Genomic DNA, 15,161 nt, shown 5'->3' with positions numbered 1-15,161 from the left:
TCAATTTTTGGTAGCCATTTATTCATTTATTTTTTTGCTTCAGCGTTTCTTGTGCATCTGGTAAACCGAGATTGGACTTGATATAAAACAAATATCTGAAAATTAATGAATCAGATTATTAAAGGAATAAATATTTTTTGTAAGCATAAAAAAAAAAAGTGAAAAAAGACTGGATTTTTCTTTTCACTTTCTATTTTGTTTTTTTGTACAAACAGGGCATATTTTTTATTTTCAAGAAATATATATTTTCTAACTCCTTTACAAGAAACAGTTTCTTTTCCTCTTTGGTTTCGAAAGGTAGAAGCTTTCAAGCAACTGACTTTCTCAGTAGATTTGTCAGAATCTTCTACATACTTGGAGAAGACTGGAATCTCAGAAACCTTCAACGACTCTAATGATTTTTTCTTCCTCGAATTTTTGAGGTAAGCAAAAGGAAAAAAGAGGAAAGTTAAATTTTTTATTGTATAATTTTATGTTTATGCGGATGGGTATGTTTTTTATTTGATTTAAAAGAGCTAGAATTAGAAACTCCATGTGAATATCTTCGACTGAGCATGATATTAAGCTGATTCGTGTATAATTTTAAGCTTAATATGTTTTGAGAATTGTTCTTTATAAGTTGTGTTTTAGAAGATCTCTTTTCTTTATCTTTCGGCTTAATTGGAGTAGAACAAAAAAAAGTTAGAATTTTGGATGTTACTAGGTTTCTATCATTGCTATGTAACTAAAGAGAAAGTAAAGATAACTTATTGCTGATCATTTCATATGGTTGATCATTACAGAGCTTAGATTCTGGTAATGGAGATTCTTCCTTGTAGTTCTTCACCATGCTGTTATGTAAATCTGAAAGGGAAATTAGTGGCCAAAAGCTCAAATACGAATAAATCCAAGCTTCAAACTTTTAGGAAAGGCAGAATTTTGTTTGCTAAGATTGAATGTGTTAATGGGTCTTTGAGATTCCACAATTTAGGTCAGTCTTTTTTAAGGAACCCTAATCACCAGGGAGGTTTTGGGTCATCAAATGCCCATCAAAGTGATAAACACGTTGATTCCAAGGTCTTGAGTGGAAGCTATAATGGTTATGTGATTGATGGGGAAGAGGATGCAAGAACTCTCTCAGAAACTGGGAAATCAGGAACTAAGGTTTTGATTCCGGGTTTGCCGGACGAATCCAGTGGAGAATCTGCAGCTCCAATTCGTAGTTGCTTTTGGCAATGGAAGCCCAAATTCAATGTCCATTATGAGAAAACTGGGTGTGAAAATGTAACCTCTCCACCAGTACTGTTTCTTCCTGGTTTTGGTGTTGGTTCATTTCATTATGACAAGCAACTGAAGGATTTGGGTCGGGATCATAGAGTATGGGCAATTGATTTTCTAGGGCAGGGCATGTCATTGCCATTTGAAGACCCTACTCCTATGTCTAAGGAAGGGGTTGCATCGGATAAGAAAGATCAAGCGTGGGGCTTTGGAGATGAAACTGAACCTTGGGCAAGTGAACTTGTTTACTCTATGGATCTATGGCAGGATCAGGTTCGATACTTCATAGAACAGGTGCATACTAGTCTCAGTAGCTCCTGAATTTTGTTTCCTCTTCAATTATATAATGGAATTTACAAATAATACCTTAAAATTCTATTTAAGTAAAAGCTCATGTGTAAATATGCCAAATAATTAGTCATTATTTTTTTTGTATAGCATAAAATTTTAGATTTCAACAACCGATTTCATGGAATTAGTATATATACAATGTGGTTTAAACAGATTTGTTTTTCTTCACAGGTCATTGGAGAACCAGTCTATCTTGTAGGGAACTCACTAGGAGGATATGTAGCTTTATATTTTGCAGCATGCAACCCTCATTTGGTTAAAGGTGTCACGTTGCTCAATGCAACTCCTTTCTGGGGATTTTTACCAAATTCAATCAAATCTCCAAGACTTGCTAGACTGTTTCCATGGGCTGGAACATTCCCTCTGCCTTCTCGTGTGAGAAAGCTCACAGAAATTGTGTAAGTTTTGTTAGTGGATTAGTTATTCTATGGTTTTTGTTTTCTTTAGGAGCCATATCTCCACTTGATATAAGTTTCATGCCAATAGGAATTCTGCTTGATTCATTTTAAGAACTAAGCTATTACAAGATGCTTGATGCTGTTTAGTTTTGCTTCATTGAACTTTAAATCATGATGAAGAAGTTCCCACATCTGCAATTTATGTTCTGCATGCCCAGTGTTCTTCAAGTAAAACCATTTAATTTTTCTTCTATTGCTTTTAGTTGGCAGAAAATAAGTGATCCCAATAGCATTGCCGAGATACTCAAGCAGGTGTATGCAGATCATTCGACAAAGGTTGATAATGTGTTTTCTCGGATACTTGAGACAACACGTCATCCAGCTGCTGCTGCATCATTTGCCTCAATTATGTTTGCTCCCAAAGGACAACTATCATTTTGGGAGGCTTTGTCTAGGTACCTAATACAAAATTTCAGACTGCTAAAGTTATCATACCATACTGCTTCTTATTAAAGGAGTTCATTGCATTTTTATTTTCTAGATGTCGAGAAAACAATGTGCCAATCTCTCTCATGTATGGGAAAGAAGACCCCTGGGTGAGACCTGTTTGGGGCCTTCAGGTGAAACGCCGAGTGCCTGAAGCTCCATATTATGAGATTAGCCCTGCTGGTCACTGCCCTCATGATGAAGTTCCTGAGGTATGCCACTTTATCTCATTCTTAGTCACAAATTTCTTCAATTGTCCATTCTGTGGTTCATATGTTGTGATTGTGAGAATAGTCACCAGGACTCAGTCTCCCATTGAAATAGTGGCCAAAGTTCTTTACTACCTCACATGCAATGGATATAACTTTCTGTTTCCTCCATACAGGTTGTGAATTATTTATTGCGTGGGTGGATCAAAAACCTAGAATCTCATGGTTCAATCACATTGCCTCTGCTTGATGACTCAGCAAATGTCCAGTCTGACATTACCAAGGACTTGGAATTTGTCAGAGATGGAGCAGCAAAATCCGTGAGCGTACACTTCTTTGGATCAGAATTCTCACTTTGGAACCAGATTAGTGCTTATGTCAAATCTCGGTTTGGGAACGTACAATTGAAATCTTGACAACAAAGTTGGCAGTTAGTTCTTCAAAGATAGTGTAGATTTTTTTAAAATGTATTATATCCTTTGATTGATAATTATATGAAGTGAATCATTCAATAGCTTATATTATTTTGAATGATAATGTATATGTTTCAAAGTTTAAAACCCAACTCGGTGTGGTCTTCAATGGTTCACAAATCTTAATATTATATTTATGTAAGTTAAAACGGGAATATATTACTTACCATATCATAAAGAAAGAACAGGTTTTGAGATCATGTTTCTTCAAATAGAATCATTCCAATATTAATTGCCTTCACATACATGCATATATTCAATCTGCAGTTTTTTTTTAAACAAAAGTGGCTTTTTTTTTTTTTTTTTTTTTTTTTTTTTGGTGATAAACGTTAACAAAAGTGGCCTTTGTAGTGGGAGCGCCATCATAATGGTACCTAAAAAGTCAAACGCGCTTCTAAATATCCTAGTTTATTATATAGTGGCACCATGTAAATGATGACTTTTCCAGGAAAAGCACATATGTCTTTCCTGAGGTGGGAGGGAAAAAGAAGTGGGGTTGGAAGGAAGTTTCTCATTGACAAAAAGTTTCCCTCGAATTGCCAAGTTTTGATTGAAGTCGGAGAGAAATCAGTGTTTCTTGGGATTGTTTGTACGTTCTACGGTAGAAAGTGCTGCTAAGAAATCAGTGTCTTTTTATTTTTATTTTTTCTCTTCTTTCCTAACTTGCAATGGCAGAGGCAGTTCTTTCTTCACTCCTTCAAGTGATATTTGAGAAACTGTCTTCTCAAATCTTTGATGAATATGGTTTCTTGCAAGGAACAAAGAAGGAGATGAGAAAGCTTCACAGTGTACTGTCATCAATTCATTCTGTCCTTGAAGATGCCGAAGATCGAAATATACTGGAGAAAGCAGTGAAAGATTGGCTGATAAAGCTCAAAGATGTGGCATATGATGCAGATGACTTGTTGGACGAGTACATGACAGAAGCTCTACAACACAAAATGGAGTTCCATGATCCGCAGGGCTGCATCATAAAAATAGTACGCAACTTCTTTTCCCAATCAAATCCAATTCTCTGTCGTTATAGAATGAAGAGAAAATTAAACAATATAGTTGAAATATTGAATACAATTGCAGATGAAAGGTTTAAACTTCATTTGAGAGAGAATTTATTTAATGTTCATGGTAATGAATCAACTGGAAGGTTACAAACTGATTCTTACTTGCATGCATCTGAAATATTCGGGAGAGATGAAGAGAAAGAGAAGATCACAACATTTCTTATGGATCTCTCTGATGATCCTGGAGATGTTTCAGTCTTTCCTATAGTCGGCATGGGTGGGTTGGGAAAGACAACCCTGGCCAAATTGGTCTACAATGACAAAAGTGTGGAGGAGCATTTCGAGAGAAGAATTTGGGTTTGTGTGTCTGAAGAGTTTGATGTTAAGAAGATCATGAAAGCAGTTGTTGAATCTGCAACTGGTAACAGATGTGATCTTCTTGAAATGGAAACTATTCATCGGCGCGTTCAAGAATTGATGACAAGGAAAAGGTTTCTACTGGTGTTAGACGATGTATGGAATGAGGACCATGAGAAATGGGACAGATTGAAGAACTCAATGAGGCATGGTTCTGTAGGAAGCAAAGTTTTAGTCACAACTCGTAGTGAAAAGGTTGCACTAATAATGGGAACTGTCAGCCCTTATCATTTAAAGGGTCTTTCGGATGAGAATTGCTGGTTGTTGTTTCAGAAACGGGCATTCAAGAATGGAAAACCAGAAGAGACTTCAAATCTAATAGCAATTGGAAAAGAAATTGCAAGGAAGTGCAAGGGTGTACCTTTAGCAGCAAAGGCTCTTGGAAGCTCATTGGCTTTGAAAAGAAAGGATGACTGGTTAAATGTTCGAAACAGTGAAATGTGGAAATTTATGGGGGAAGAAGTTGGGATTTTGCCTGTGCTAAGATTAAGCTACAGGAATCTACCCTCACATCTGAAACAATGTTTTGCATACTGTTCCCTTTTCCCAAAGGACTACAAGATAAAGAAGGAGAATCTCATTCATTTATGGATGGCAGAAGGATTTATTCAACCAACTCGAGGGAAACAACTTGAAGCAGTCGCAAATGAATGTTTCGATGAATTGCTGTGCAGATCCTTCTTCCAAAATGCAGCCAAAGACAGCAATGGTGACATAGTTGAATGTGAAATGCACCATCTTCTTCATGATCTAGCAAAGTCTGTAGCAGGTAATGCTTGCTTGATGCTGGACGTTTGTCAGCAACCAATTATTCCATCAGATACGCGCCATTTATCAGTACTTTGTAATGAGACTAAAAAAATGAAGTTTATAAGGGATAATTTGAAGCTGCGCTCTCTCCTCCTATTGTTTGGACAGCAAAAGATTGCAAAAGTGCCACACAATTTGATCATGAGAATGAAATGCTTGCGTGCTTTAGACATAAGCAGTACCCGGATTAAGAAGCTGTCCAAGTCAGTTGGTGCCTTGAAACATTTAAGGTACCTTAATTTATCTCATAGTCATATTAAGAAGTTACCTGACACCATCTGCAGTCTATATAATCTAGAAACTCTGCTGCTCCTGCAATGCATTCGGTTGGAAAAACTACCTGATGACTTGAGAAAGTTGATTAACCTGAGGCATTTGAACATCTATGGATGTGGCTTATTGTCCAAATTGCCGAATGGAATTGGAGAGCTCACCTCCCTTAAAACATTGCCAACGTTCATAGTTGGTAGAGAAATTGGATGTGGCATTTCAGAATTGAAGAGCTTAGACCTCCACGGAGAGCTAAAGATTACAAATCTGGAAAACGTCAGGAATGGTGTAGGATCTGTGAAGGATGCGAACTTGAAGGATAAAAGGCACATCCATTCATTGAAGTTCATCTGGGAGGATGTTGCTGATGTGAGTTTAAGAGAAAATGTAGATGGTGTTATTGAAGCCCTGCAACCAAGCAGTGAGTTGAAGAAGTTAACCATTGAGAACTACATGGGTTCGAAATTCCCCAGTTGGTTAATGAATCATTATCTCACAAATCTTGTGGAACTCTCTTTGATCAAATGTTGCAGGTGTGTGCAGCTTCCTTCACTAGGGAAGCTACCTCTTCTTGAGTTTCTCACCATTGATGAAATGGATGCCACAATGTACTTCTGCAGTGATTCCAAAGAAAATACCGGAGTTGCTGACGATGTATCACTAAAAAGACTGTCACTGAAAAGCATGCCTAATCTATTGGGATGGTCATCAGCAGAGGGAAGAGTTATACTTTCCTGCCTGAAAGAATTGAAAGTTGAAGATGCACCTGAGTTTATCAACTTGCCAAATCTTCCATCCATGGAGTGTTTAGAGCTCATATATTGCAGAGAAGATATACTGATGAATGTGACAGAGATGACATCCCCTTCAAACATCACACTTGGTGGATTTGAGGAACTTGTTGATTTGCCACAAGGTTTACTGAGTAACAAAACAGGTCTCCTATCATTTGAAATTAAAGACTGTCCAAAGCTTGTTAATTTTTCAGGCGAGCTCAATAGTCTTTCTCTACTTCAATCATTATCTATCAGCAACTGCCCCAATATCAAATGTTTATCAGAGTTAGGTGTCCTCAAAGCTCTCAAGTCCTTGGCTATAGACAGGTGCCACGGTCTACTTTCATTGCCGGAAGAAGAAATACAAGGCTTAACATCTCTTCAGCATTTTTCACTCTCAAACTGTGAAAATATAACAGCCTTGCCATATACCATGCAGCAATTTACAAACCTCCAAACACTGCATATCTGGAGTTGTCCAAAAGTAGATAGTCTGCCTGAGTGGTTGGGAAACCTTGTTTCACTTAGAGAGCTGGAGCTTTGGTATTGTGAAAATTTACTTTATCTACCAGAGTCAATGCAGGGCCTGACTGCCCTTCAATTTTTGTCAATATGGGGCTGTCCTCAGTTGGAGATACACTTGGAGAAGGACAAAGGTCCAGATTGGTACAAGATCCAACACATTCCTTTTATCAAGGTCAATGGCCCATACATTCAAGCCATTGGTTAGTACCTAAAGTTTGTGTCTGTATAGAAAGTTAAAAAAAAAAGCAGCTATTTCATTCAGTTTGCAGAAAATGAAAAAATCATGATTTTTCATTTGGGACTAGAAAATTTATTCTCTTATGTGATAAAAACCTTCCACACAATCCAATGAATGAAAATCAAACCCTTGTCCAACTTCTTTATCTGTTTTATTTTCCTCAGAATTCCACAATCTTGTATTTTAGTTGAGCTGGTTTTGATAATTAGCTTATTCTTGCAGCGCTTATGTAATAGCTTCACCCTTTTCCCTTGATGTTTTGTTTTTTATGGTTTCTGCTAAGCAGTGTAGATGAACAGCCATCCATGTTACTATAAGTTTACACATTACCTTTTTTTTTTTTTTTTTTTTTTTTTTAAAGTACTGGTTACCTAAAAACAAATATTTTTTTTTAGAAAGAAAAGAAAATCTTGAAAAGAACAAATATTTATAGAAGATCCATAAGAAATAACATAAGCAAATACATAAAAAAAAATATATATATATATATATATGTGTGTGTGTGTGTGTGTTTTGTTGACATTTATACGTACTTCTAAAATTAGAAAGTAGACACCAAAGCAACATACATTAGCGGCTTTTTAACTTGAAACAAAATAAAGAATTACCAAAAAATGATGAGCAAGCTCTCTGCCACATTCCCTTCCATAAAACACCCAAAACCCAAATCCAACCTTTCCAAATCATCACTATCCCTACCATTGTCATCATCATCATCATCATCATCATCATCATCATACTTGTTATCATCAACAAGAAGAAAAGCAGAAGAAAAATCGAGTCTTGGTTCAGATTCGAGCTCGTGGTCTGCGTATCTGATTCTTTCCACCAATGCACCCATCAAGACCTACGTTGGCGTCACCACCAATTTCTCTCGCCGGTATACCATTCCGTTTCTTACATATTTTTACCTGGAGATTAGCCCTTTTGAGAAATTTTTGGCAAATATTTAGATGGGTCTTCGTTTCTTCTGATTCATAAATGTTCATTTGGGTCAGAACAACTTATGATGGAGAGCAGTTTTTGTTAATTGTATTTTGTCTAGTTTTGATTAGCTAGAGCAGTTAATTATCAATTGAATTTTTTGTGTTGGAGAGAATTAGAATTGGTGTTTGTGTTGTTTTTGGAAATTTTTGGTAGCTGTCATAAGGTCCTCTGTAGGCTGCATTTTTGGTTCTTCTGGAGTTTTTCGGTATATCTTCGTTATGAATTTTAACATGTTTACTCACAGTTTATTTCCTATTTATTATTTCTTCCTTATGAAATATGAATTAGTGTTATTATGCTTGGATATTTCATCCATAGATGAACCAAAGTTATGAAATCTAGGTCATGTTTTCATTCAGTTTAAAACAACATAATGGTGAACTTAAAGGTGGGGCAAAAGCATCCCGTGCTGGAAGGCCATGGATTTGTGCCTGCTTTATTCAAGGCTTTCAGGACAGAAGTGAAGGTATTTTCTTGAAACCTGTCAAAGAAAAATCAGGTCTTTAATCCTTTGTTTCCACACTAACAGATTTCTGAATGGTTTTAGCAAAATTCTAAACTTTTGATGATAAAACCGAAAATATCTATAATGTGTGTGTTTGTGTTAGCTCCTGGCTGCATTTAATAAGAGAACTTATTTTTTGACTTTTTTCCACTCCAGGACTTCTAATTTAGAAGTTTGATTCTTCATAATTGTCCTAATCCTTCGAATCTCATCAACTCGTCCATGTTGTACTAATCGTTTGCAAATTGGAAAACCATTGTAGTATCTAGTGCTAGTCTAATTAAAATCAGCTGTAAATTTTTTTGACTTATCGCCAAACCACTTGGAGAAGTTTCTTAATTTTCATTGCTTTTGTTGGAATTGCTTTAAAAGAAGTAATTTTATTCCTTAAATTTTCGACTGCTAATGTTGCCATATGGTCATAGTTGAATTACTTCATCTTTAGGAACTGAATGTTGAGTTGCCTAACGGAGCATCCTCATTCTAGTATTTGGAAAACATAATGTAGCTATGCTATCAATAACAATGAAAAGCCTGCTATTTATGCTATACCAATTATTCCATGATAAAGTTCTGTTTTTTTCCCTTTTTGTTGTATCTCTTGTTCATAGCTTCTGTGTTTGAATCAAAATGGAAAAGTTTCTCAAGAAAGTTGCCCCAGAAGAAGAAAAACGACGATGAAAAGCAGGTAGAAGAGTGCTCAGTTCTATTGCTACAACACAGGCAAGCAGCTTTAAATAAAGTTAAAGGTTCATTTGATTGTGCTCACTTAGAAATTGACTGGCATCTCAATCCTCTCTGATATCAAGATTTCATATCTCAGCAAGCTTAAACCCTGTAGTATCAACAAGACTGTGATCAAAAGTATCAAATTGTTGTATAATTATTTGGTGAATATTGTAACATATGATTGGTTCGGTGCCTTTGATGAGGTCTACCCAAAATGTACCATTTCTCTTTACAAAAGTAATATACTGCCATTTTTTTCATTAGTATTGCCTTTTAACTTCTTTTTGGCCCTTTAACTTTTTCTTTTTGCTCTTTCTTTTGGGATAATATACGGCTCTTGTATTAAGTAATTCTATGAATTGTTGAATTTTGTTATAGCTCTACCAAGAAAATGTTCATGAAAAATAAAGGATATACATTTTACAAATGCTTATGTAAAAAACCATCTCCAACAGAGAGCAAAGAACCAAACAGCAAAAACCTCTTACAAATCAAGTAATACCACATAGGCATAGCAATTGCCAGACCAAAGCTAGAACAACTTATTATTCCCTGTGCCCTGCAATGACATTCTCACAATTCTTCTCCACTAAATTTTTAGTACTGAATTGGACAACAAATGCCAGAATTTCCATATTACTAATTTCTGAATTTATTGTTAGGCATTCTGGCATTTCTCTCAATGACTATACAAATAAACAATAAAAGCATAACATCATCAACTAACAGAGAAAAGTTGCACTTACAAAAGAGCTCGATCTTCATTGCTTCAATTGCTTGGCTGATGTATTAGTCCAATTCTTATACAGAAACAATATAAGTACTCTTCATCAAACTATGCTTTTACACTTTGGGTGACAAAAATGCAAATCAAACATCCATATAAAATTGATCAAATGCGGAACAATAAATAACTGACTACAGAGCTTGCAAGTTTCTAGAAACAAAGGTACGACTAATATTCTTCATGAAGTTGCCTAGCACCGCATACTCTTCATGCATCCGAGCATCAGCTCTGCAACGAAGTAACTGAGGGAAAAATTGCCAAAAACACGTCACCATCACAAATGATAATGTCAAACTCCGGGAGATCATTCTCGGTAATTGAAACTTTCCCTTTGGTACTGCCTTCTTCAAAACAACCTCAACTACTAAACACAATCCATGAAGAAGGAAGAAACAGGTGATCTCCCAAGTTGGCTTGGCACGCCCCAAGTAGTAAAACATGAGTTCATGCATGATAGCAGACACCACAAAAGTTGCCATTATCGCCGGGACTGAAGCCCACTTCCGGCCAATGGCACATGACGAGAGATTCAGTACAGGTTTATATACTGTTGGCCTTAGGATACCGCTGACCATAAGGTTCCATCTTCTACCCCAGAAGTCTTGCAACGAGGTGGAGAGGTAAGGCTCATTAAATTGCGGCTCAAGTTCTAGTCCTAGCAGGGTTCGAGTCAAGGCTGCAACCATGGCTAGGACGAGTTCAAGAAGGAAATATATGTGGATGGCATAGAGAACAAGTAAGACCTTTGGATGCATATAGTCACTGTAATCATAAACTCGAACCAACATGGCCAATAAAAGACCCTTTACTGCATAATTCAAAAGGGATTTTTGGCCTTGTTGAGGCACTTCAAGAGGCAAATTTTCTCTGTTATTTCCGTTTAGATGTGATTGCTGTGTGGAATGTGATTTTGCTCCATTTTGGTCATTTTTTGATTTCTCTAAGACTGTTTTAGAAGGGTTATGCTGAATCTTGATTGGAAAGCAAGCAACAGCAATAAACCGTCCGAGAGACATAGAAGGATCAGAAGACAAAGGACCTTTACCAAATGCAAAAAGCAAGAGCTTGAAATTGGCAAGCCAAGCAATAAAAAATGCTGTCATTCCTCCAAGGTGCAAGGTGAAGAGTTTAAGAGGAAGGTAGAGAAAGAGGAATATAACTGGTATAATAAACAGAAATCTAACAGGACCTTTGGACACTGCTTTACCAGTTGCATAGCAGTAACAGAGAGAGATAAAGATCAATAACCATACCCTCACGAAGTTGCGAATCTCACCCTCCATTTGCCTCCAATCTTGCTCTTCTCTTTGCCTTCGGATCTTTTTTCTGTGAGGAGCCTAAAGGATGACCAATACCATCACCATGTACGGCTAATGGTGAAAGTTAAAAAAAGGGGTTGACCTGAAGTCATTCAAGAGCCTAAAAAAAAGAGACATTGTAGAACTATGTTGAGCCATTTTTTGTTGACAACTCATAAATGAACAGGGTGTCAATTATTCTCGGAATTGGTTTATTTTATTTGTTTTGTTATATCATGATTAAGTTCTAATTAAGCTTTGACTTATTTGTCTCTCTGGGCATTCAATCTGACCATCCAAGCTATATAAAAAAGTTTTATACAAGATTTTAATATAATTTCCATCTTCTACCAGTTACCATTGGGAAATGGACATGTGTCTTGCTAATAAACCAATAAGAAGTATAAGATTTTCAATGAATTATGATTTGAATATTTGAGAACAACCGGCTGCCTTAATTAATTGCTAAAATATTTTGAGCTTGTTTTGGCGTGCTTCCAACTTTAATTTGGTCTTCTTTAATGGGTGGAAATTTTCACAAAAAATTAAAACATGTCAAATCATGTATATGTTTATTTTAATGATTTTCTATATGCCAAACAGCGAAGCTCAATCAAAAGCATATGAAAATAAATAATAATAAAAAGAAATGCTTAAACAGCTTGAATTAAAATTACTTCAGGATCATATAACAAGAATATTTTCTTTTCATCAATTATTTTCTTGCAAAGAACATTTCTTTTGGAACTCAGTGATTAATACTTAAAAATTCTCTCAAATTAGAATCATACAAGCTTTTCTAACAACCTAAATGGAAATTCCTAATCCATCACAAAGAAATTCTTAATTTAAAAAAAAAAAAAAGAAAAAAAGAAAAAGCAAAAGAGAAATTCCTCTGCATTTTCGCTGGTTTCACATCTTTCAGCATAGTTTTCCACGTGATTTCTCCTGGAAAACCGAGCACAATGAATGGACCATCAATTTTGACTATCAACTAGAATACAAACCGTTGGATTATCTGACCAAAGATGCAAACTTTTGACTTATACTCTTCAAAAAAGCACCAAAATCAGCATACTCTTGAATGATTCTAACGTCAGCATTACACCGAAGGAACTGAGGAAAAAACAGCCAATAGCAGGTTTCCATCAAAAAACCAAGAGTCAAAACCGTCGGGATCATCCAAGGCAACCTCCACCTGCCGGGAAACACTAATACCAACTTCTTCTTCAAAACGATCTCGACCGCCAAACAAAGTCCATGGAGGAAAAAGAACCACGTGACCTCCCAGGTTGGTCTGACACGCCCCATGTAATAGAAAATCAGCTCGTGCATCAGACCAGACACCAAGAAAGTTCCCATTATAGCGGGCAATGGGGCCCATTCACGACCAATGAAAAGCTCGGAGAAACTGATGATGGGTTCGTACACGGTCGGACGGAGTACGCGGGAGACCATGAGATTCCACCTTTTTCCCCAGAAGTCTTGGAGAGAGGTCGAGAGCAATGGGTCGTTAAAATGGGGTTCGATTTCTAATCCAAGCAGAACTCGAACAGTGAAGGCCACTGTGGATAGCAAAATTTCAAGGAGGATGTAAATCAGGAGGCAATTGAGGGCCAAGATCACTTTTTGATGGAAATGTTCTTTGTAACCCAGCGCATGGACTAGAACAGCCAGGAGTAAACCTTTCATTGCATAAACCAATAGTGGTGATTTAGAGCCTGATTTCTGAGGTGGGTTTTCTTTGATTTTGCCATTCTGATTTGGATTTGGCAAAGATGGGTTTTTTATTCCAAGTTGGATTTTTTCAGGTCTCTTCAATGGTTTTGGAGGTGGGATTTCTCTGTTTTCTCTATTTGGATGTAAATTTGGAGATGGGTTTTGTCGGATCTCAATTGGTAAGCAAGCAATAGCTAGAAATTTTCCTAGAGACATTGATGGATCTAAAGCTAGAGGACCTTTACCAAAAATGAATAGTAAAAGCTTGAAGCTTCCAAGCCATGTAATGAAGAAAGCAGTTCCACCACCAAGATGAATGGTGGAGAGCTTGAGAGGTAGAAGGAAAAAGAGGATGACAATTGGGAAGATAAAGAAGAGTCTTGGAATACCTACTGGGACTAGTTTAGCAACACCATAGCAATATGATAAAGATACTAAAACTGAGAACCATACCATCATGAAGTTGTTGAATTCGCCTTCCATTTTTATTCTTTGTCCAGTTTCTGGAAAAGAAAGATGGAGATGGAGGATTTTGTTATAAAAGTTTAAGTGTAGATCGTCAACTCCACCTAGAGAAACCACCATCCACTTATATTTTATATAATCTCTATCATGTAATTACAAGCCATGCCTAATCACCCAAAAATAAATAAATAAATAAATAAAAATACAAACCATGCATAATCAGAGTATGATCTTAATAGGATTTACTGAGTGAATGAAAATGGACTAGACGGTGATGATTTTGGAATACCAGAGGCAACAGGCTAACACCAACCTTAATATTATGACTTCAATGTTTATGTTCTGCAACATTATTTTCTTTTTCTTTTTCTTTTTTTTTTTTTTTTTTTTTGCTGAGAATATGTTTTTCAATTTGTGTGCACGCAAAGTGTAGAAAATGGGATATATAGCATGTGACTCCCATGTGTTATGTATCTATTTAATGAGATTTGCCATATGTTGAACTCGAAAGTATAAACATTTATACATATCCTTCCAAATTAAATTGACAAAAAGATATATAAGATCGAAGGTGATGTAGATGTGTAAATCAATAATTAATTAAGTAAACTGTACACTTTGGAAATTTTTATTTTTAATAGATGGAATATTGTTTGGTATGCATTTTCTAAACTATTTATGGGTCTATTTCTCTTTTTCTGGTGCACTTTAAAAACTATCTAGTGTTCTCTTAGTTCACTAGTTAGTTTATGCAGTCCTTTTTTAACATCCTTTAATGTTTCAGACTTAAAATTTTGATCTATATAGATATAGATATATCACTTTTTATCATAATAGAGAACATTTTGTTTTTTAGTTCTATTTAATTTGTGACTTGTATGGTTTGATGGCTCATACCAAATTTTATCCATAACAAAAAAATATTTGCTTAAACAGCTTGAAATTGAATAGCACTACTTAACATGACAACAAGAATATTTTCTCTGCACCAATTATTAATTCTTGCAAAGAATATTTCCTTTGGAACTAAATAAATGAAAATTTTTTCGCATAAGAAATTCTTCATCCAGCATAAAGAAAGCTTAACTGGTTGAGAGTGAAGTTCTTAATCAAAGAAAAAAATATGTATAATATTCCTCTACATTTTCATTGGTTTCACTTTTTCCAGTATATTTTTCCACTTAGATTTCTTCTTTTTTTTTTTTTTTTTTGGGAAATCGAGCACTAAAATCTAGTATCCATCTTGACGATCAACTAGAATACAGGCCGTCAGATCTATCTGAACCATTGAAATTTTGACTGATATTCTTCAAAAAAAGGCCTCGTGAGCAGGCATACTCTTCAACAATCCAATAGCAACTCTCCATCAAAACCCAGGAGTCAAGACCACCGTTTTCTTCAAAAACGATCTCGACCGTCGAAAAAAATCCCGGGACGACAAACAACAACGTCACCTCCCA

The 15,161-nt window shown here is 36.0% G+C and overlaps 5 protein-coding genes across 5 annotated transcripts; 3 read left to right on the top strand and 2 right to left on the bottom strand.

Moving 5' to 3' along the window:
- The first annotated feature begins 49 nt into the window (after nucleotides 1-49).
- LOC132800493 (pheophytinase, chloroplastic-like) lies at nucleotides 50-3,266 on the top strand. The gene is made up of 6 exons (XM_060814268.1): nucleotides 50-422; nucleotides 783-1,551; nucleotides 1,780-2,006; nucleotides 2,270-2,461; nucleotides 2,548-2,704; nucleotides 2,878-3,266. Exons 2-6 carry the CDS (start codon nucleotides 799-801, stop codon nucleotides 3,115-3,117), a joined length of 1,569 nt encoding a protein of 522 aa, XP_060670251.1. The 5' UTR covers nucleotides 50-422; nucleotides 783-798; the 3' UTR covers nucleotides 3,118-3,266.
- A 365-nt stretch (nucleotides 3,267-3,631) lies between these two features.
- LOC107417468 (putative disease resistance protein RGA4) lies at nucleotides 3,632-8,676 on the top strand. The gene is made up of 3 exons (XM_016026074.4): nucleotides 3,632-4,154; nucleotides 4,252-7,173; nucleotides 8,558-8,676. Exons 2-3 carry the CDS (start codon nucleotides 4,398-4,400, stop codon nucleotides 8,560-8,562), a joined length of 2,781 nt encoding a protein of 926 aa, XP_015881560.4. The 5' UTR covers nucleotides 3,632-4,154; nucleotides 4,252-4,397; the 3' UTR covers nucleotides 8,563-8,676.
- LOC132800702 (putative disease resistance protein RGA4) lies at nucleotides 3,843-4,275 on the top strand. The gene is made up of 2 exons (XM_060814930.1): nucleotides 3,843-4,154; nucleotides 4,252-4,275. Exons 1-2 carry the CDS (start codon nucleotides 3,843-3,845, stop codon nucleotides 4,273-4,275), a joined length of 336 nt encoding a protein of 111 aa, XP_060670913.1.
- Nucleotides 8,677-9,895: 1,219 nt separating the features above from the next.
- Nucleotides 9,896-11,769, bottom strand: LOC107417470 (acyl-CoA--sterol O-acyltransferase 1). Its single transcript, XM_016026077.4, has one exon. It carries the CDS (start codon nucleotides 11,500-11,502, stop codon nucleotides 10,351-10,353), a length of 1,152 nt encoding a protein of 383 aa, XP_015881563.3. The 5' UTR covers nucleotides 11,503-11,769; the 3' UTR covers nucleotides 9,896-10,350.
- A 416-nt stretch (nucleotides 11,770-12,185) lies between these two features.
- LOC107417451 (acyl-CoA--sterol O-acyltransferase 1-like) lies at nucleotides 12,186-14,311 on the bottom strand. Its single transcript, XM_060814269.1, has one exon. The coding sequence runs from the start codon at nucleotides 13,819-13,821 to the stop codon at nucleotides 12,532-12,534; it is 1,290 nt and encodes a 429-aa protein (XP_060670252.1). The 5' UTR covers nucleotides 13,822-14,311; the 3' UTR covers nucleotides 12,186-12,531.
- Nucleotides 14,312-15,161: the final 850 nt, after the last annotated feature.

This window comes from Ziziphus jujuba, chromosome 2 (genome assembly GCF_031755915.1).
Source record: "Ziziphus jujuba cultivar Dongzao chromosome 2, ASM3175591v1".
Classification (NCBI taxonomy): Eukaryota; Viridiplantae; Streptophyta; class Magnoliopsida; order Rosales; family Rhamnaceae; genus Ziziphus; species Ziziphus jujuba.
This window is presented reverse-complemented; position numbering and strand designations above follow the sequence as displayed.

Coding starts and splice junctions, on each gene's coding strand:
- LOC132800702 (XM_060814930.1), top strand. CDS start 3,843: ATGGCAGAGGCAGTTCTTTCTTCACTCCTTCAAGTGATATTTGAGAAA. Junction 4,155..4,251: donor AGGGCTGCATCATAAAAATA/GTACGCAACTTC, acceptor ATACAATTGCAG/ATGAAAGGTTTAAACTTCAT.
- LOC107417451 (XM_060814269.1), bottom strand. CDS start 13,821: ATGGTGGTTTCTCTAGGTGGAGTTGACGATCTACACTTAAACTTTTAT.
- LOC107417470 (XM_016026077.4), bottom strand. CDS start 11,502: ATGGAGGGTGAGATTCGCAACTTCGTGAGGGTATGGTTATTGATCTTT.
- LOC107417468 (XM_016026074.4), top strand. CDS start 4,398: ATGGATCTCTCTGATGATCCTGGAGATGTTTCAGTCTTTCCTATAGTC.
- LOC132800493 (XM_060814268.1), top strand. CDS start 799: ATGGAGATTCTTCCTTGTAGTTCTTCACCATGCTGTTATGTAAATCTG. Junction 2,007..2,269: donor AGAAAGCTCACAGAAATTGT/GTAAGTTTTGTT, acceptor TATTGCTTTTAG/TTGGCAGAAAATAAGTGATC. Junction 2,462..2,547: donor TTTTGGGAGGCTTTGTCTAG/GTACCTAATACA, acceptor TTTATTTTCTAG/ATGTCGAGAAAACAATGTGC.